The sequence below is a fragment of the Azolla caroliniana genome, unplaced genomic scaffold (assembly GCF_043228905.1).
Source record: "Azolla caroliniana isolate FFs.n. ecotype wild unplaced genomic scaffold, voAzoCaro1.0.p SCAF_17, whole genome shotgun sequence".
NCBI classification, from domain to species: Eukaryota; Viridiplantae; Streptophyta; class Polypodiopsida; order Salviniales; family Salviniaceae; genus Azolla; species Azolla caroliniana.
Genome location: NW_028230452.1, coordinates 3,464,748 through 3,485,498, shown reverse-complemented (window position 1 = coordinate 3,485,498; position 20,751 = coordinate 3,464,748). Strand labels below are relative to the sequence as shown.

The window sequence follows — 20,751 nt, the reverse complement described above, 5'->3', positions numbered from 1 at the left end:
GCTTGTGCGTCCCTTATCAATCGAGATATGGGAGGCCCTCTCCGATTTGGATGCAGACAGTTACCCCGGAATTGATGGCCTCACTCCTCACTTTTTCACGTGCCTATGGGACACTATTAAGGAAGACCTCCTCCAGGCATATGAGGAGATCATCACCTTTGGAAACATGCTAGAGGAATTTGGACAAGGGATGATACATCTCATTCCTAAAAGTGGTGGGAGTGCCAACAACATTAGTAAGTGGTGGCCCATCACTCTTCTCAATATTGTTTATAAGTTGCTTGCAAAAACCGTGGCACACCGCTTAGCACCACTTCTCCCTCAACTCATTCATCTGTCCCAGACAGGTTTCGTTAGAAATCGGAGCATCCTAGATGACCTTTTCTCGTTTTGGGAAGCAATAGCCCTTGCCAAGCGTACCAACAACGGTGCTCCTAGATTTTGAGAAAGCATTTGACAGGGTATGCTGGAACTTTCTAGAAAGTGTGATGGGGAAACTCGGCTTTCAAGAGTTATGGATCCAAGGCATTACAGGACTTTATAGGAACAACAACAATTGTGTTTCATTACCAGGTGAAAGGAGCCCCTTCTTCCAACTATCGCGGTCTGTATGACAGGGATGCCCACCGACTCCATCCTTATTTCTATTCTACGCCGAACCACTCACGACAACTAAACCTATGTGGTCTTTGTGTGCCGCATTCTCACCAAAGCCTCTTGGATATAGAATTCGCAGATGACACCATAGTCCACCTACAAGGGGACTTGGAAAATCTACAAAAGCTAGAAAGTGGTTTAGACATATTTTGCAAGAGATCCAATGCCATAATCAATTGGCACAAATCTTGTGCAATATGGCTTTCTCCTGAAGCCCATCCTGCATGGCACCCCCATCCCGCGTTCAAGTGGATCAATCAAGGAGTGAGCACCAAATACTTGGGTTTCCAAATTGGGTTCAACATACCTCAGGAGACTATAATTGTACTAGTTATTCACTCCATTCGACAAAAGTTGATACATTGGAGTTCGAAAAAACTCTCGCTAGCGGGGCGCATCATAGTGGCAAATTAGATATTACTCGCAACAACATGGTACAACCTATCATGTTTGAAAATTTCCAAGGAAAGTATACACCAGATTCAGGGATTGATACACAACTACATTTGGTCTGGTAATGAAGATCATGCAACTTGGGCCAAGGTGGCGTGGCCTATACTCACATCACGTAAGTTGAGAGGAGGATTGGGTCTTATTGATCCCCTCTCACAATCAAAAGCCCTACTCGCCAAATTTGTGGTGTGAGGAATCCAACTAGGAATGATTGCTGGAAAATGTTGTTGCAGTTACGTTTCGCTTACTTTAAGCCAAAAAAGGGGGCCAATTGGGACCCCCAAATTGGATGGATTCTAAACATGGAGCTCAAACCTAGTTTCTCCTGCCAATTCGAGGATAGATTCAATGCATCCATGTGGAAGGCATGGTGTGACATTAGACGAGGGCTCAAGTGCGATTAACCTAACTCTGAACCTGCTTGGCTCAGTTAACGTATCCTATGGAACCCATGTATCAGAGATGAATCTAATCAACTAATTGGATCAAGTAAGGGGTTATCATGGGGATACATTGCGGAAGGTCCAGGAAAAAGTATAGAATGTTGGAGACGGTTTATGTCATTGCCAATACAAGACCAAGCCAACATACTTCATGGAATCAGGGGCGGATGGGCGATGAGATCTGAAATAATTAACGCTTTACTGATTAGGGAAGGTACTAATCTAAGGATGACAATAGAGGAATGGATAGGCTACGAGGAGGAGGGCTCTTTGCTCCCAAGAGGTAGGGAAACACTAGACAGGATTGCAAGCTCTGAATTGTAAGACAATGAGACACCAACACGGAATAAGGCAATTCGAGTACTAACATATATTGGGCATAAATGGATTGTAGATCTTGATCCTATCAAAGTACAACCAGATTGGCACATATGTACTCACGAAAACACATGGCTACGTAAGATTAGTTGGGACCCTTTGCAATGGACATGGCATGATCTTTACGCGGGGCAAGGAAGCAAACTCATCCCTTTCTTCCAATTCACAACTAGATTGGGTCGCCATATTCTAGCTGCTCAAACCGCTCGAGAGCCGGCTGCTACAAAGGTTTGGCACACATATCATGTTCCTCATACAATTATCACCAAGTTTTGGAAAAAAATCTGGAAACAACACGCACGACGAATCACCACCTTCCAATGGCTATTAATACATAGGTCACTACCGGTTGGTGCATGGCAATGTGGGTACCTTAGCTCTCCTAATTGTGTAGCGTGCCCAAATGCACTAGAATCAATCCGACACGCTTTGTGGGACTGCCCAGAGTCCCATCGAATATGGCAGGGGGTTGCAATTATTGCAACCCCCGCCTATTGCAATTATGTCAGGTGCAAGGCTTCATTAAGTGGGCCAATATATGTTGGCTATCATGGCAGGCCCCAATTGACAGATACGAGCATTAAGAGGAGGGGATTGTTTTGGTGATAAAAGCACAAGAGGTTTTTTCTCCACCATCGACAATGTCCACTCAACTCCTATCAATGCCAAATCTCAAGTGGTGTTGGAATTGGTCAGCCCAATAACTCTTTGGACTCTATGGAAACAACGGTGTAGACGGGTCTTCTCCCACCAAACTGCGCAACCAATAGTGTTAATGCAAGAGATATGGAGTGAAGTTGTAGCCACTCTAAAAAGCCAATATGATGGCCTCAAGGGCGACTTCGATGGAGTTGAAAGATACCGACTAGCCTTCATCCAGCAATGGTTGACCTCCCCCTTTATTGAGTCGGTGGGCATCCACATAAGATGGACCTATCGTGTCCCTATAGGGATTTGTATATATTAATCTCATATGTAAAATTTTATAACTAATGGAAGGAGTTTTTTTTGGAAAAAGAAATTAACAATAAACTATCAAGATACTACATGCTAAACATAATAGAATGCATTGTGCTATATGGTGCAGGGGGCGAAGAAGTATGCATGGGATAAGTTTTGTTTAGCATATAATGTGATAGACTGTTGGAATGCACCTAACTTTCAAATGCAAAAAGAAAAATATCTTCGATACTCTAGAGTAGGAGGAAGTGTGCATGGGAGGATGATGTCCAGGCTTACCAGATGGTATTTGGACCCTCAACTCATGGATTGGAAAGGCAGATGCATTATTTGTCCGAGTACAATGTTCTCTGATCATCCCCCAGTTCTGTTGCACATACAAGAAAACAATCGATGCAAACTACATAATGTGAAAGTGTGCAAGGAATTGGTCATGGATACTAAATGGACCAATGATATACAAAAAATATGGTCTAATATCAAATGGAGGTACCTTGACCCTACTCATAGGCTGGTTGGGAAACTTGAGGCATGTGCAGGGTTTTTTCAACAAAAAGCAATTGAAATTAGAAAAGAGATAAGGGAGAAAATGCAGAGAATGCAATGGTCACTCGCTTCTATGTAATGACTAAGAGAAGTATACACACATAATGTATGGATTGAGGCTCGATTAGAGGAGGCCAAAAACAAATTAGAGATGTACCAAAAACTTAGGAGCACCTATGCCTATCGAAGTAAGGCAGCAAGCTGCATGAGGGTAGGAGATTGGGTTACTAAAGGATTTTTTTAAGCTGTTAAATGCAAAGGATCCGGGATTCAAACTTCATGCTTAAAAAAGACAGATGGCACAACGATCACATGCAAAGAGGAAATGCTTGAAATAGCCACAAGCTATTATACTCAACTACTAAATGTATGCAATGAGGAACTAACTGATCAGGTTGCCTTTAGTAATATAATAATTAGGATACCAAGGAAAGTTACGGCTCAAATGATGGACTTACTAAATACCCCTATAGGTATGCATGAATTGTGGGATGTTATTGGGGATATGAACAAAGAAAGTTGTGCAGGAATTGATGGACTTCCTATATACTTTTACATCAAATATTGGGATTTAATTAAGGATGACATGTTGGCAAGGATGCAATACATTATGGTAGAAGGATTAATGCCCACAACAATGTGTAGAGGCATGATTAATTTAATACCCAAGGTTGGTAAAGACCTAAACGCTTGATAATTGGCGACCATTGATGATTCTCACCAATGCTTATAAGATAATGGCCAAAGTCGTAAGTAAGAGATTGAAAATGGTACTTGGGGACATTATACGTACAACGCAAACTGGCTTCCTGGAAAACCGGAGCATTGTTGACAATGTGATAACATTCTGGGAATACTTAGCATGGGCGGAGGAGCAAGAAGTGGACCTAGCAGTAATGCTACTCGACTTCAAAAAAGCATATGACAGGATTTCATGGGATTTCCTAGAAGCAATGATGGCAGCCCTAGGCTTTGAACAACAATGGATCCTTGGAATGGGTGCCTTTTACATATGTGCATCCAGACAGGTGTTAATGGCTGGACGTATGGGGAAGAGCTTTAAGATGCTACGTTCGGTACGCCAAGGATGCCCATTGGCCCCATACTTATACATCATTGCAGCAGAAGCTTTGCATTATCAAATTGATGATAGATCTTGGCAAATACAAGACCTTACCTTGCCCGTTGATGAAGGTATGGTGCTTGATATGACATATGTTGATGACACAATGACCTATGTCAAGGGTGATGCACACAACTTGGGTAGATTGCAGAATGCAATTAATGAGTTTTGTAGGGGATCGAATGCTAAAATAAATTGGAATAAATCAATGGGCATTTGGATCAATAATAAGCCCTTGTTAAATTGGGTCCCTAACCCCAATTTTAGATGGTTGAGGAAACGAGAAGCTACTAGATACTTGGGCTTCAAAATTGGTATGGACATCGATCGAGTAGAACACTACAATCTACTAGTGGACAAAATAAAAGCGAAGCTAATATGATGGAATGCAAGAAAACTATCCTTTGTGGGCAAGATTGTGATTGCAAATCAGAGTGTAATGGCCACTATATGGCATATTGTTGCATGCTGGATAATCGTGCCCAAGTTGATAAAATTGATAAAAAGGATTATCGGAAATTTCTTATGGAGGGGCACGAAGGAAAAACAAGCATGTGCAAAGGTTGCTTGGACCATGCTTATAAAAAGGAAAACTGCAAGGGGGGTGGGATTGATAGATCCCATGGTGCAAACGAAGGCCTTGCTAGGCAAACTAGTGGTCAGGAGCCTACAACCTCTTGAGGCACCTTGGAAAGTTCTATGGCGACGTAGATGGAAGATGTGGTTGCCGAGACAAGGTGGACGTTGGCGAAGCAACCCATTTTGGGGCTTTGTGCCAGAAATGAGACATAAATATTGGGGAAGCATGTAGAGTCTTTGTGCCATTGGAATTATGAAAGCACGGTAAGAAATCAGAAAGGGGATCACATGTATGTGGAGAAATGATGCATATGCGCGGATGTACATGCCAATTATGTGGAACCCATTGGTTAGAGATGTGGATGGGTTGATGATAGGACAAAAAGCAGGTTTCAAATGGGCAGAGTTAATCAATGCAAAAGGGAATGCATTAGTGGAGTGGGAGAGGTTTTTGTCCAATGAGGTGGGCACTCAAAAGGCTAGAATATGGAGAATAAGCATGGGTAAAGGCATGCTCAAGAGAATTACATATGCCATTGCATGCTACAGGAATACCTTGGAAGAGGAAGAAGTAACAACCTCTGAAATTGTGTGGACAGGACTTATAGATGCTGAGAATTGTTTAATTGGCATTAAGGGAATGAAAGTAGATTCAAATGAGGTATGCTACTACAAACTAGAGCACGGAATGGTAAGAGTTGAGCAAACAGCATTTCAAAGAGAAAGGCCGATTAGGCTGATCGCAAAAAATGGCAAGAATATGATTATTGACCCTAATCCAAGGGAGATCACAACGGCGACAATGTGTTGGCCTATAGAAGAGCATTTGGATCAGTTATCATGGGACCCAATGATATATTTTTGGAGAACTCAAGGACGAACTGATGGGGAAAAGCTGGTTCAATTTTTTTGGTATAACAAGAAGATTGGGAGGCAAATTATTCTAGAACAAGAACACGTTTGCTTTGCCATGCCTCTAGTTCATTCACCCTCAATTGGGGACATGCTTGTTAGATTTGTCTTGAGGATGATGCAACAAAATACGATAGCACATGCGATGCTCAGTACAAAGGGGAGAATGGCATTGTTCGATTGGTCACTGATAACAGGTTATCTACAGCTTGTGCATAGAATCAAAACTTGGAGATCTTTGGACGTTGCTTGCCCCCATTACTATATGGTGTATATGGACAGCAAGGTGTACCAAGGTATTTTTAGCACACAAACGCCCTCCAACTGAATCGATTAAGCTAATCTGGCACACATTAATAACTACACTAAGAGCTCAATATGAGCAAATTGATGGTACTAATGATGCTGCAAAACTAACAAAGCTGAATTTTCGACAGCGATGGTGTACTACACCGATGACCACAACAAATGGAATGGATATACTATGGAAGTATGAAGTACCTAGATCGTTGTCCCCCCCTCACAATAGTTGAACGAGGGGCATGAAAGACATGGCATGTGGGATAGTGAATGTAGGTGATGTGTATGAAAGGATGGCTAGAGACATATGTGAAACTGCTACACTAAGAGACATATGAGCGGATTGATGGCACTAATGATACTGTAGAACTAATGAGGCTGAATTTTCGAAAGCGATAGTGTACTACACCGATGGCCTTAGCAAATGGAATAGATATACTATGAAAGTATGAAGTACCCAAATGGTTATTCCCCCCTCACAATAGTTGAACGAGGGGCATGAGAGACATGGCATGTAGGATAGTGAATGTAGGTGATGTGTATGAAAGGATGGTTAGAGACATATGTGAAAGTGAAAGATAAATAAGCGAGATCTCTTATGTAGGATAGGATAGTCTTGGCATTGCCTACCCAAGAAAGGGATCGAGAGTATATTTTAACTAATGGAATATATTCTTTTTTGGAATAAATAAATAAATAAATAAAATGCATATTGCCATGAATTAAATGGCCTATTAGAGCAAACAAGGGATTAGGACTTAATATGTTGTCTAAACCCTAAACTAATATAAATGTAACTAAAGAGAAAAGTAGATAGAAATAGAATAAGACATGACTAAAGAATCTTGTCATCTATATAGAGTCGGTTTTGGGTTTAAGCAAAGAATTATCAAGGACTACAAATATCATGTGCTCTTTTTCAAGGAAAGATTAATTGTTCACTATATATTCAAGAAACATTTAGTCATTAGCTGTAATGTGTCACATATCAATTTCCAAATTAATAAAATTCAACTAGTATCAATGTCACCCTACATTCTAATAGGAAAACAACTCTCTAAAAACCAATTATTGCAGGCAGCTTTCTTGATTTGGTAAGGAATTTTCTTCAAGGAAATTTAGGAACATAGTTAGTGCAAACATTGACTTTGTATTAATTAGGTCAAAACCCTACTTGGAGTTTTGGATCAATTTAATCAGGGGGGTACTTGCTAAAACAATAAAATATCCTTCTAGATAATCATCCATGTCCACATTCTGAATGAGTTGCTTCCCCACTGGCAGATTTGAAGATACATTAACATCCCAATAGATCAATTTCACATTAGTAGAAGTGTGAGAGAAAACTACATGCAAGAAAAAGCTGCGTGAAAAAATTATATTAACTAGTGTTTTTCTTGTGCAGGTTGAGCAGCTTTTGTATGGCAATTTACAACATACTAATGCACAAAGCTAACTGTGAAAATTCACATGAACAGCTGAAGGTATCAAACATTTCCATACCATCCGGATATCCATTAGCAATATACCCTGATAAATCACAATCAAGATGCAACCAATGTAGGATTTCACATACAGCAACAAAAACTTATTAACAGCCCAAATAAAAAGATAACAAAAGAAGTCCAGTAGACTTCAACAGTACTCGCCTTCAAGTTTTGAATGATAATTAAACAAAGAGACCATCTGTAACACACTTGGCATCTAAATTCTACATAATAAAGATGCAACCATCTATAACACGTTTGAAGTTTAAATTCTATACATTTGCTTAGAAGATTGGACTGCTCAATGAAATCAGCAGTGAGGAGAGGAAGACTAAGACCGTTGCTAAATAGGGAATTTGAATTCCTGAAACCAAAATTCCAGAACAGTTTCCAACATGGTACTAGAGAAGAAATCAGGATTCAAATTTGGACTTCTCAACTAAACCATAGACCATAAAATATAGGGTAAGAATTAAATCAAACAGATACCAGTATTTCATAATATGAATATAGACATAATGGATTGAAGTAGGTAGTAGGTATCACACATTTTCAACTTTAACCTTCAAGATCTTTAAACATGAGAAGACTTTCTCAAAAAAATCCAATAGAATAATATCCACATTCTGAAATGTGTTTTAGTTTCTCTAAAGGCTGAAGAACTATGTTAAAAATGGCAATTTATGTGTCAGTTCCAGGAGTAGAAAACATCTCCGGCCCAAATCAACACTAGATCTTGCATGACAAGTCAACGGAAATATGAAACACCTACTTACTACCAGCCTTCAACTTTAGCATCCCGAATTCCCATCTCAAAACAGATCAAGACGACATTTGTAAGATTTTTAACGTGTGAGACGTATTACAGAGACCAGAGAAAGCTATATCATATTAATTTTGGCCTCAGATGACATTTTACAGGATGTTCACTAGAGTAAGTATGACAATAGTACACATATTATAATCAAGAAAAACTAAGCGTTTAAGTCTATATTAGTTATTGCAACAAAGGCCAATCCGAAGGTCATTCCTTTTCTTTATTAAAAAGGGGGTAGGTACTTCAGCAGACCTGACTGATCTCAACGCAGTAATAACGTAACCAAACGTAACCAAGATGACATGTTTCATGATTTCAACTAGGGTAGAATGCCTCAGATGTTGCTCACGCAATCAGATATGTCAATTCTAAGACTTCCTATCACATTCAAAGCAAAAGAATGCCTCTTCTGCACACGATTCTTTTGTTTCGTTTCTAAATGTAGAAGAAAACAAACACACCAGAAAAAACCTGGAGAACGGACACCGTTCAGCTTGCGGACACTTCAGAAGCAGGAGTATCAGGCGCAGAAGAAGATGAAGAAACTGCGGGAGAGGGAACGGGGCTGAATGAAACGATGTGTTTCCATGCCGTTTGGGCCCCTTCAGGGACGTAGCGCCAGCAACGCTTGTTAACGCCACCGATCTTCTGAGCTTCGTCTGTCTTGGGGGCTTCAGACTGATGAAAGATGCCCCAGGCAGCGCCATGGCGTCCGCTCTTGTAGAGCTTAACGTTCGTGACTCTGTAAAAGTTGCCTTCGGGCCAGTGCGATTTCGTGAACTTAGCTCCGACCCCCCAGTTCGGGAGGAACTGGGCCACCTCGATGAAGTTCTTCTTCTTGCTCCGCCGCTTCTTCTTGGCCGTTTCTTCGCCCTGTGCTTCGCTTCCTGCTGCTGCTGCTGCTGCGAAGGACCTTGAGTGCTGATGGGAGAAGAAGAAGAAGAAGACGGTGCTGCTTCTCCTCTGATTCACTTGGGAATGCGATGGCAGCAGTGCCGATCTTAGCTTGCTAAACCCTGGGCTCGCCATCGCGGGAGCTTCGATTTGCAGAAAGACGTTTACACAGATGGTGATTAGGGTTTTCGGAGGTTATTATTATTACTGCTACTACTATGTAATAGCCCTATTACCATTATTTATTTATTTTTTGTTGTTATTTTTTCTTATTTTGTTTCTTATTTTCTTAGCTTTTCTTTTCTTTTCTTTTCTTTTTCTTACATTTTTTATTTTAATTTTTCCCCTTTTCATTTTCTTTTATTTTTGTATTTTTGTTTTTATTTTTATTTTTGTATCTTTGTATTTTTGTTGTATTTTTCTTTTTTTCTTTTTTTTCTTTTTTTTGTATTTTTTGTATTTTTGTATTTTTGTATTTTTGTATTTTTTTTCTTTTTTGTATTTTTGTATTTTTGTATTTTTTGTATTTTTGTATTTTTGTATTTTTGTATTTTTGTTTTTGTTTTTTGTTTTGTTTTTTACTTTTATATTTATTTTGTTTTTTATATTTTTCTTATTTTTCTTACTTTTTTTATTTTTATTTTTCCCATTTTCATTTGTTTTCTTTTTTATTTGTATTTGTATTTCTACTAGTATATATTATTGTTACTCATCATTTCTCATACTCTAATCCTAATTTCTACCACCATAGAACCCAAGGCAGTCAAACATTACCTTGTATGTTGGGAAGGGCAGTCTTTCGGCTCCTCGGAGCAATAAGGGTGACCGAATTATCCCACTTAATAATGTTCAAATCGGAGATATAAAACAAACCATGATGTCTTTAAGAACTAGGCATGTAATGCATATGTGTATATCGTCGTCCTCGATCGGTTGTATAGAGAAAACCTGCCCCATCTCATATGTTTTTCGTGTTTTAAAGCCGCCAGTAAAAGCAACCCAAGCTTACTATGACTCACAAAAGAAACATTGTCGTTTTGCATCCAACACTCAACATTGTCATCACACATTGGATGATGTCCTTTGTAAGTAACAAACCCACCACCAACCCATCATTGTCTTCGATCAATGTATGATGGATGTGGTTGATATTCTCAAATACCCAAGCTTTCCACGATTAATCTTCCATCGGTTCGAGAACATGGGTGACAATTTGTCATCAAATATGAACTATATGACACACCTTATTCACATGGTTTTACATGCCACGATCTATTTGTATGGCCTACAATAACATTTGCATAATTACCAATCTAAATGTTGCCATACAATTTAATTTAATTTTCATGTCAATCCAAGTGTCATGATTTGTGGATAATTGTTCTGTATGACTATGCTTTCCACACATTTTGGACCAAACCCAATCCTCCAACAAAATTCTCTCACAATCACAATATACACCCTCGATTGTGACATTCATTAGTAAAGTTCTTGAAGATCGAGAGTCGCTGCTCAATTTCATATGTATTATGTGGAAATGTTCTACTTTTTGTCTCATACGACATATTAATTGACCTTAGAAGACGATAATAAAATCAAATTATTTCTCTCTCTTTCTAAGTAAATAATGTCAATACACACACACACACACACACACACACACACACACACACACATTCCTCTCATTGTTGTAATGTGCATTCTCCATCGCAATGTTTCACAACTAAAATTCTTGGACATCCATATTCAAGCACTCAATTCTTAACAACTAACTGCCAAATCATGGCACTCAATAAGGGTTCCATGGACTATGATACCATGGCAACAAGAGCATGCTAATGAAAGGGCAATTATGTAATTTACTTAAACCTCATGCAAATTATACCAATACCCCTCTCATTCTCTGTTATTCGCTGCATATATCCATGCGAGATTTAGGATGGTGTGAATCTACCTCTCCGGGATTCAGGTTTTATGCGTCTTCTCGAGCTTTCTTCATCTTCTCCTCATCTTCATCCATCTCTGAGGAAACGAAGGAGACAATATACAGAAGACAGGCTCTCATTCATCATCCGAACCTTAAGAAGCACAGAAACATGGGAGGATCCAGACAACACATATATTCGCCTTCTACAGTCATGTTGTATGATGAAAGCCCTTCCAGAAGGAAAACAAGTTCACATCCACATGCTAAAGCATGGTTTCAAACTCAAAAATCACTCATGGTTTACCCTAATTTCCATGTATGCAAAATGTGGTAGCTTCCTCGAAGCTAGATATAGTCTAAACAGCATGCCTCATAAGACCACTGATTCTTGCTCTGTTCTGATGGGAGCATATACACATCACAACCAACATGAAGATGCCCTTGTGTTGTTCTCGGAAATGTTGGATAGCACTTTAAAGCTCGATTTGGCTGGATTTGTATATGCACTCAATGCATGTGGTGGCCTAGTGGCTCTTGATTATGGGAAAGAGGTCCAATTTTGTGTTGTAGAACAAGGGCACGAGTCACAACTTTTGGTTCAAAATGCCATGGTTAAGATGTACTGCAAATGCCATGATTTGGTTGATGCTAAGAGTGTGTTTGCATGCATGAAGGAGCGAAACCTCGTGTCTTGGACCTCCATTCTCTCTGGGTACAGTAGCCATGGATGGAATGAAGATGCTCTGGTACTTTTCCAGGACATGCTTGATGCAAACATTAAGCCGGATAATGTAGCATTTGTTTGTGTTCTCAGGGTATGTGCTAATATGGGGAGCTTAAAGCTTGGTAAGCACATCCATGAATACATTAAAAGGAGCATTTTCTCTTCAGATATCCTCTTGAACAACGTTGTAATTGCAATGTATGCCAAATGTGGAAGTGTAAAAGAAGCTCGTCGAGTTTTCGATCAAATGCAAAGGAGAGATGAGATCTCATGGAATGAAATAATATCAGCTTACTTGCAACATGGACACCATGAGAATGCCTTTGAAATTGTTGAAAAAATGATACAACAAATCATAAAGCCAGATATAGTCTCTATTACCATGATGATAAATACATGCATCAACCTTAAAGACTTTGATAAGTGTAAGCGAGTTCACGCTTTTATCATGAAAAGCAGTTTCAAATCCAATACTGGTGTCCTAAATAATATTCTCGACATGTACATAAAATGTGGTGCAATCGAAGAGGCGAGGTTCGTGTTTGATCAGCAACGGAAACGAGACGTCGCAACTTGGAAAACAATGATCTTGGGGTATGTTGATTGTGAATGTGATAATGAGGCTTTAGGGCTCTTTCATCTTATGCAAGAGGAAGGTATTAAACCAAATTCTCTTACTGTCACAGGACTTCTCAATGCATGTGCTCGCCTTTCCTCTTTGAATGAAGGAAAGTTTATCCATAAATTTTGTATCATAAATAGTCACGAATCTGATGATTACGTATGTAGTGCAATTGTTGATATGTATGCAAAATGTGGAAGCATTGAGGATGCATTTGATGTTTTTAAGAAGTTACCAGATCGCAATGTTATTTCCTGGAACTCAATGATTGTGGGGTTCTTTCAAAATGGGCATAGCAATGATGTATTGCGGCTATTTTGGGCGATGCAAAGGGAAGGCTTGACACCTAGTGCATACACATTTGTGTGCACTTTGAATGCATGTGCTGGCTTAGGAATGATGGATCACGGCAAAGAGATTCATGCACATGTGATCCAAAATGGTCTTGAAACAGACACCTTTATAGTGAGTGCCCTAATCGACATGTATGCAAAATCTGGTAGCCTCATTGATGCACACCATATTTTTATCAAAATTCAAAATAAAGATGTAGTGCCATGGACAACAATAATTGTCGGGTTCGCTAGACATGGTCATAGCAATGATGCCATTATGCTCTTCGAGCAAATGCTTGAAGAGGGTATCAAACCCAACAAAGCTACATACATGGGGATACTTGTTGCTTGCACTCATTCAGGATTATTAGAAGAGGGTTACTGGTATTTCAATGCCATGAGTATGAAGCATGATATTTCTCCTTCAGTGGATCATTATGCTTGCGTGGTTGATCTTTTTGGTCGTGCAGGCCTCCTGGAAGAGGCTGAAAAGTTCGTGTATAAAATGCCATATCGGGCACATGATGAGATATGGATGACATTATTTACTGCTTCCAAGATTCACAAGGATATAGAACTAGCTGAAAGAGCTGCATGTGGAATGTTATGTGATCTATAATGCAAGGGTGTACGTAGATCAAAATTGTCACAAAGGATGGATGCTAGTTCCCTATTCCCATACTTTTTTGTTTTTCTTTTCCGTTATCGTACCTGAAATGTATGTTCCATTTGACTGATCTACAGTGTATATGGAACTCGGTCAATGATTGCGAGTGCTCTCCTAGGCTGGACACAAGAAGAGGATTGAGAAGCTCTTATAGGGCTGCGAACGCGAGATAACACATTTTGAATTGGTAGTTTCTTGATTTTTCCATTGTATCAATGGGTCATTGAGACTGTAGGTAGACAGACTCATGAGGGAGATTGGGGTATCTTCAGATGTGGAGTATCCATTTCCATGAAGCCCTAACTTGAAGTAACCTCTTGGCAAGTGTCCATTTTGTGAGGATGCCAAGCAACATAGATATTTAGATCAACATTCTGTTGAGAAGAAATTAAAACATCTAATGATGTACTTATTTCATTGTAGAGGCAAACTCTATTCTTGATAGGTGATCGTATTTAATCTCTTGAACGTGAATGTTTTCTTCCAGTTCAAGTGGCCAGGGGAAAGATACACAAATGGAGAAATTGCATTATGCAAGAATAACAGGTGATTGGTGGAGATACTAAAGAAGATAAATTGGTTAGATAATAAGTTCAAACATGGTACGTACAAGCTATAACCATACATGTTTTTAATTATGCAGGAAATGATACAGCCCATCACTAGCATCAAACCAATCTGTTAGAAATGTAAATTTATCCTGTTAGAAATATACTTTTGACCCCTAAGCCAAGGAATTTTAAGAAATTGGGGAATCCTGTATGTATTTCAACTCTAATAAGATCTGTTTCTCGCTAAATCTCTATATGCCCCTGAAATGCGCAGCAGTTGACTGGATCATCTAGGGTAAACTATATAATGGGTGGCGTAGTGCAACAAAAAATATTTAGCTCCTAGATGTCATTATCCAGGCTACAGCCTCCTGCTGTCTGTACAACCAGAACTTGCACACATTCAAATTGAAGGATTTATCATTTAACCATTTAGTTCATATTGAGATTGGTGATGTCTTTGGAATGCCATCGAGAAATATCATACATGTGTCCACAGTTGTCAATGCATTCCACACATTTACTATCATGGAAGTCTATTTATTGTCTAACCAATCCATCTTGGCTGAGATTTAATGTATTATTTGACATCCATATTCATAATAATTGAATGTGTGGGAAGTTTTCTCCCCCCCTCTAGGAAGAAATTCTATCCTTGAAAGCAAGCCAGAAAAACTATTGTCAAGAGTATACCACATAGTTTCCATGTCAATGGAGACCTTCAAATCATCACAGCATCGATGCTTCATGTTTGTTGTTTCTATCAAATTAGTATAAGGAAATGAACATAGTTTTCAATAGAAATGATTAATTTGTTCATTAGAATCTCTTTAGAAAGCACATGACAAAAAGCTCTTTCTCCCTTTAAAGAAACACAAAATTAAATAGCTTTAATTTCTTTATCGCAGCCTCTGAAGACACTGCTTGCAACAAAAGAACCCCATATTACATAATCAATAGTAAATATATCATTAGATAATAACAGATAAACACATAGATTGTTTGCATAATCTAGCTATGAAGAAATTAATTAAGAGACTAACTGATGTACATACACAGCATGCATCCCTCAACATCTTCCAAGCACTTGTTTAATGATGGCAATACATCATAAGCTTGTTGTAATACTTTTCAACACCATTTATCAAACAAGTTCTATCGCATTACCATTTATCAAACAAGTTCTATCACAGTTTTAGATACTCTGATTTCTTGTAAGTCCATTCTAAAACATCCTGAAATAGGATTAAAAATCCCATCCACCAGACAACCAATGAATAGCAAAAAACAAGATCCACCTCAGCGAGAAAATAAGTTGTTGGATACAAGCCACACATGCACAAGAGACTATCAAAATTCCTAAACAATAATCGAATGTTGCCGGCATATCCAGTAGACATAGTATGAACCTGCAAGATCCCAATATTTCTTCTTAAGCACATTTCCAGAACATGCTAATGAAAAGGTATAAGCGTGACCTATCACCTTCTCAGGTTTAACTAGCAAATTTTCCTGGAGCCATTCCCCCACTCCCTTGACCTTCAGTAGATGCATTTTCCACATCAATGTGATGTATCCCAGAAGTTCTTGCATTATATGGTACATTAGCTCGCACCTAATTGGAGTAACCTCTTCCCCAGCCATAACATAGGCCCCAACCTAATATCCATGAGTTTAGAATTGAATGGATGGTAGAAATTTCAAAATTTTAGAACAAAGATTCCATTACACGTTTACCTCCGGTGTATATGGATTTTCTCTTCTCAATATAAGCTTTTTTACCATCAATTAGTATAGGTGATGCCTTTCATCCATTAAAAGTAAAGTAAGAACTAGCTAAGGACGAGTTTCATTCATTAAAAAGCAAAGAGGCACGATCATATAACCCATTCAACATTTCAAAATATTTCTCCACGGATCCAATATATAACTACATAAACCAATGATGTACAATAACACTATCAGTAAAAGTCGTACATAAGGCTCATATACAGAATTGGCTATCAAGTTAGTAAACTCTAGCTGAAACCTCCTTTAGAAAGAAAAGCTGACCCTCTTAGATTCAAAGGATTACTAAAACAATACCTCAATGGCCTTACGCCCTGATTCCATGTCACGAAAATCAACAAATGCATAGGCTCGACCATCCTTTATCATTAAATTTATTGATATTTATGAATAGGCATATGTGTGAATATAGTGAAAAAGAAAGAAAGAAAAAATTATCAGCAAGAACCTTGTGGAATTTGAGAACAACACTACTAGGTCTGGACGTCCCAATCTTCATAAGGTACATCTCGAGTAGAGATTTGGTAATCCTCGCTGGCAGATTCTTGATATAGAGAGAATGTACAGCGTTTACTGGAGGTATACAAAAGGATATAATCAAATATGAGCAATATCTCTCTCAGTCCAGGGACAAAAGTGTTCATTACTACTTGAACATCGTCAATAATATTTTAGAGTATTTATTCACAGTTGAATATGTATTTCCTCAGCTGTGGATTTTGCCAGCAAACCTGCCTTACTGTTATTTTTTGTGTACAGAGTTGGTCTGACCTTGGTCAAATGTTGATTTCTGGAAAGAGATCTTCATAGCCGGAGTTTTTCCACCTTTCCATGGTTGTCGAAGCTATTATTAACATATAAAATAGCTATAGACATACATAAAATAAAGGCAAAAACGATATCACGGGGAGCCAGACGAAAAAATGGTTCTGCATGCTCACAACAGAGGCATAGGACGTCTTTTGATCTGCTGAGCCATCATGAAAAGAAGAAGGAGACGGTCTAGTGTCATCCGCTTCTGAAATCTGTTCAATAGATTCGATACTTTCAGTTGGCATTCTATTAATTGTGATATGCTCCATCTCAGCATTTTCCTCAGCAACTTCTGCTTGTTCAATCTCAGGATTTTCATCAGCAACTACTTCTTGTTCCATCTCAGCATTGTCATTAGAAGATATTACTTGCCCCTCCTCAGCGGCAGTGGTATGGTTGGGATTATATTCATGACACAATAGAGGTTCTTGTTCTATTGCCACACCTCCTTCCGTGCTACTTCCACCAATACAGAAATTTCGTGGAGCGTTAAAAACTGCAAGTAATAACCTGATTTATGTTGCCTGGGTTGCAGGTAAAATATCGGCTTTTACAACAAAATAAGAACCTTTAGAGAAGATATTTCTACCTGCCTCTGAGGGAATCTGAAACATGAATGCTGGTGGCTCGTTATTTAGGTACGTAAAAACATCGTTCAGAACAAGAAAGTCCCCCTCTTGAGGAGTTAGGAAGAAAGTCTGCACAAATCTTCTCCTTATAAAATCACGTCTGTGCATTATGCCAGTTACCAACAGTAAGAGACATCCTCCAAGTGATTCTGATGAATGTATTGTCAAGATTTCTGCAATACATTCTTCATATCGCAAAGAGATGATTAGATTGTGGATATCCTAGCACCACCAAAAACAAGAAGAAGCGGTCAGTGCTTCCATGAAGCGGAAGCTGTTATTATGCACACATTACAGCTAGATCGTTGGATGAGAAAACAATAGATATAAACTCAAATGGAGTGAATGAGGAAGGATGGAAAAGGTTCTGCCGTAATATTCAATGGACTCCTGTGAAAAAACTAAAATTCTACAAGTTAAGAATGCTCATAGTAGAGGCATAATTCAATGGGAAGAAAATGCTTAGCGTTTCCATGAAGTCGACATTCTTAATTAGAAGACAACAACAGAACGATAAAAGCTCAACGTCAATGGAACTGAAGGATAGACGAGAGGAAGACCAATAATCATATATACATACAGTATTATCGAGAGGATTCATGGGAAGGAAACTACACATGATTGAAACCAGAGATAGGTTCTTAACAGATGCCATAAACCACAAGATACTAAAAGCTGAAGGACGATAAATGAAGAGAAGAAGACGAAGAACCGCATATCGTATTCCTAAACAGAAGAAACAATATATACTAAATGTACGCTCGACGACAGCAAACAAAGTACAGTTTGATTAGAGGTGTTATGATCATGAGATCAACGGAGCTACTTTAATTAATATTTATACCTGTCGGCTTCTAGCAGATAACACGGGGCCATTGAGAGCAGATTCTGCACGAACGACGCAACTGGAGTCTGTGTAAAAGCGGTAGGCCATCTGAGGCTGGTTGCGAAGATAGTTATAGTACTCGATTACAAAGGCTTCTCCCTTCTGAAATATTCATATATAAAACAAACGTCAGCGATGATCAAATGTTTAGAGCGTTTTTTCTTTTTGATCGTCTAAATTAAACGGCATTGCAAAACAGAAAATGGATGTTGCGAAGACGGGGAGGGAAAGCTTCAGAAATCAAAAGCAATTATAATAGAAATAAAGAAAACAATGAATGATCAAAGAGACGAAGTAAAGATCGGTGTAAGAAAAGAAGACGATGGGAAGCTTTTCCGCAGGCTTTCGGGAGAGAGAGACTCACTCACCTCTTGGGGACTCGCATCCCATCTAGACGACATAGCCGATGAGGTTCTGGACGCAGGGAGAATCGATGAAACAGTAGCAGCAGAAGAAGAGGAAGAGGAAAAGTAGTAGAAGAGAGCAGCTCCAAAAACCCGGATTCTTCGTTGCTTTCCTGCTGCTGCAGCTACTGGCTCTTTCTTGTTCTTTCGATCGCGAAAATTTCTTCACTTTAGTAGAAAAGCAAAAGGCAAAAGATAAAAAGCAAATACCAGAAGACAAAAATGGTTGCTAAAGTGCTCAGGTTTTTTTTTTCGTGTTTCCTTAATCAAAATAAGGATAAAGGCATTTCAGACGACGATGTGAAGTCGTTTTTGGAGGAGACTCTGGGCATTGGATATGCCAGAAAAAATTAAAGCTTGGTTATGGCTTCTTAGCCACAAGGCGGTACCTTTAGGCGAGTGGTGAGGCTAGTTGTAAGTTATGGCTTTGGAATCAATCTCTCACTGTTTTTGGAATTGTACAGAGGCGATTAGCATTTGGAGTAGAAGCCTTCAAATCGTGGCAACCTGTGGTGTGAATGGGAACCTTGTGTGGGGCTCAATACAAGGATTGTCCCTAAAAGGGGAAAGCTGGGGTGAACGGTTAAACCCACAAGGACATGGATTTATAGTGCAGGGTGGTAGCATGTTCCAATGTGATGAGGTGAGACCAGGCACAAATTCTGAATTTTTTGAGGAGATTTGGCTTATGGTGGTGTGTTTGACGGCCTGGCACATCTAGGTCAGGCGTTGTAAGTTTGTTTTTCAGTAACAAAAGCTCTCATGCGGGGAGATGATGTTAAATATCTAGTTTGATCTTGTGGCTTGGTTGCGCGGTCGGTATGATTCGATTCAAGGGGATTCAGAAGAAGCAGAAAAGGGCAAGGTCCAAGTTCTTGCTTAAATGGAGTAGCTCTCCCATGCTAGTCAATTCTTCATCGAGGCCTAAGTGGAATTACCAAGCACCTAGGTGGCTGTTTCCACCGATGGCCCTCAATATTGTACATGGGTTGTAATTATGTATGTATAGTTGACACAAACGTGCGTTAGTATAGTCATGTTACCCAGATAATGTTGTTAGAAAATAGTTGGTTGGGAGCTGTAGAGTCAGGGTAAAATAGGGTCTATTTCAATTTTGCTTGAGTTAAGGATCGGTTGAGTTTTTTTGTTGTTTTTGTTTGATAGTTTTGGAGTTGTTTCTCCAAGTTGTATATGTTGTTCCCATTGTGGATTTGGTCAAACTCTGTTGTATTCTATTTGCTAACTAATGCGAAGTAGTGGTTTTTGGAATAAAAATATAAATAAATAAATAAAATAAGAGGGTCCTTTTCACACTAGGGCGGACACAACGGAGAAGCAGAACTAAAATACGTGTAATCCATCATAAGAAAGTCTCGATTTTCAAAAGCAAACCATTTTACTTCCTCTTCTCTTGATATTTGTTTTCAAGAGAATCCAAGGTCAAATGAATCATCAACTCTAATAGTGATCGTATCGATGGATGAATGCAAGAAGCCTGCCCATCAATCAATGATGGACGTATTTGATGGAAACACCCAAGAGACAAACAAATGTACAATGCTCTCGTGGGCAGACTTTCTCTCAAAGAATCGCAAAAATAATAAAGGCACTCCTCATGGTGGGCTGTCTACATTTGCAAAACTATACAGTGTGATAAAGAGAAGAAAAACATGGAGGAGAAGATCGCCCCCACAAATTGCAAAAGCTAATACAAAAAACTTGTTAGTAAATTGGTAGAGAATCACAACAAGAGCCATTGCCCAACTCTTTCAATACTATCAACAACAGTTATGTGAGACACTTTGCCTTGGAGGATGTTTCTAATAAGTCATTATGCACTACGATATTAAGTGGAA

The 20,751-nt window shown here is 39.0% G+C and overlaps 4 protein-coding genes across 4 annotated transcripts; 1 reads left to right on the top strand and 3 right to left on the bottom strand.

Moving 5' to 3' along the window:
* Positions 1-8,707: 8,707 nt before the first annotated feature.
* Positions 8,708-9,756, bottom strand: LOC147852858 (uncharacterized). The gene has a single exon (XM_087333705.1). The coding sequence runs from the start codon at positions 9,682-9,684 to the stop codon at positions 9,145-9,147; it is 540 nt and encodes a 179-aa protein (XP_087189831.1). The 5' UTR covers positions 9,685-9,756; the 3' UTR covers positions 8,708-9,144.
* Positions 9,757-11,501: 1,745 nt separating this feature from the next.
* LOC147852857 (pentatricopeptide repeat-containing protein At1g15510, chloroplastic-like) lies at positions 11,502-14,241 on the top strand. The gene has a single exon (XM_087333578.1). It carries the CDS (start codon positions 11,524-11,526, stop codon positions 13,774-13,776), a length of 2,253 nt encoding a protein of 750 aa, XP_087189704.1. The 5' UTR covers positions 11,502-11,523; the 3' UTR covers positions 13,777-14,241.
* A 1,314-nt stretch (positions 14,242-15,555) lies between these two features.
* Positions 15,556-16,019, bottom strand: LOC147852856 (uncharacterized). Its single transcript, XM_087332814.1, has 2 exons — positions 15,861-16,019; positions 15,556-15,784 (listed from the first exon to the last, which is right to left on the bottom strand). The coding sequence occupies exons 1-2, from the start codon at positions 16,017-16,019 to the stop codon at positions 15,563-15,565; spliced, it is 381 nt and encodes a 126-aa protein (XP_087188940.1). The 3' UTR covers positions 15,556-15,562.
* Positions 15,654-18,892, bottom strand: LOC147852855 (nuclear transport factor 2-like). The gene is made up of 8 exons (XM_087333304.1): positions 18,860-18,892; positions 18,450-18,593; positions 17,566-17,827; positions 17,105-17,472; positions 16,935-17,007; positions 16,612-16,736; positions 16,461-16,523; positions 15,654-16,179 (listed from the first exon to the last, which is right to left on the bottom strand). Exons 1-8 carry the CDS (start codon positions 18,890-18,892, stop codon positions 16,084-16,086), a joined length of 1,164 nt encoding a protein of 387 aa, XP_087189430.1. The 3' UTR covers positions 15,654-16,083.
* Between the last annotated feature and the right edge of the window lie 1,859 nt (positions 18,893-20,751).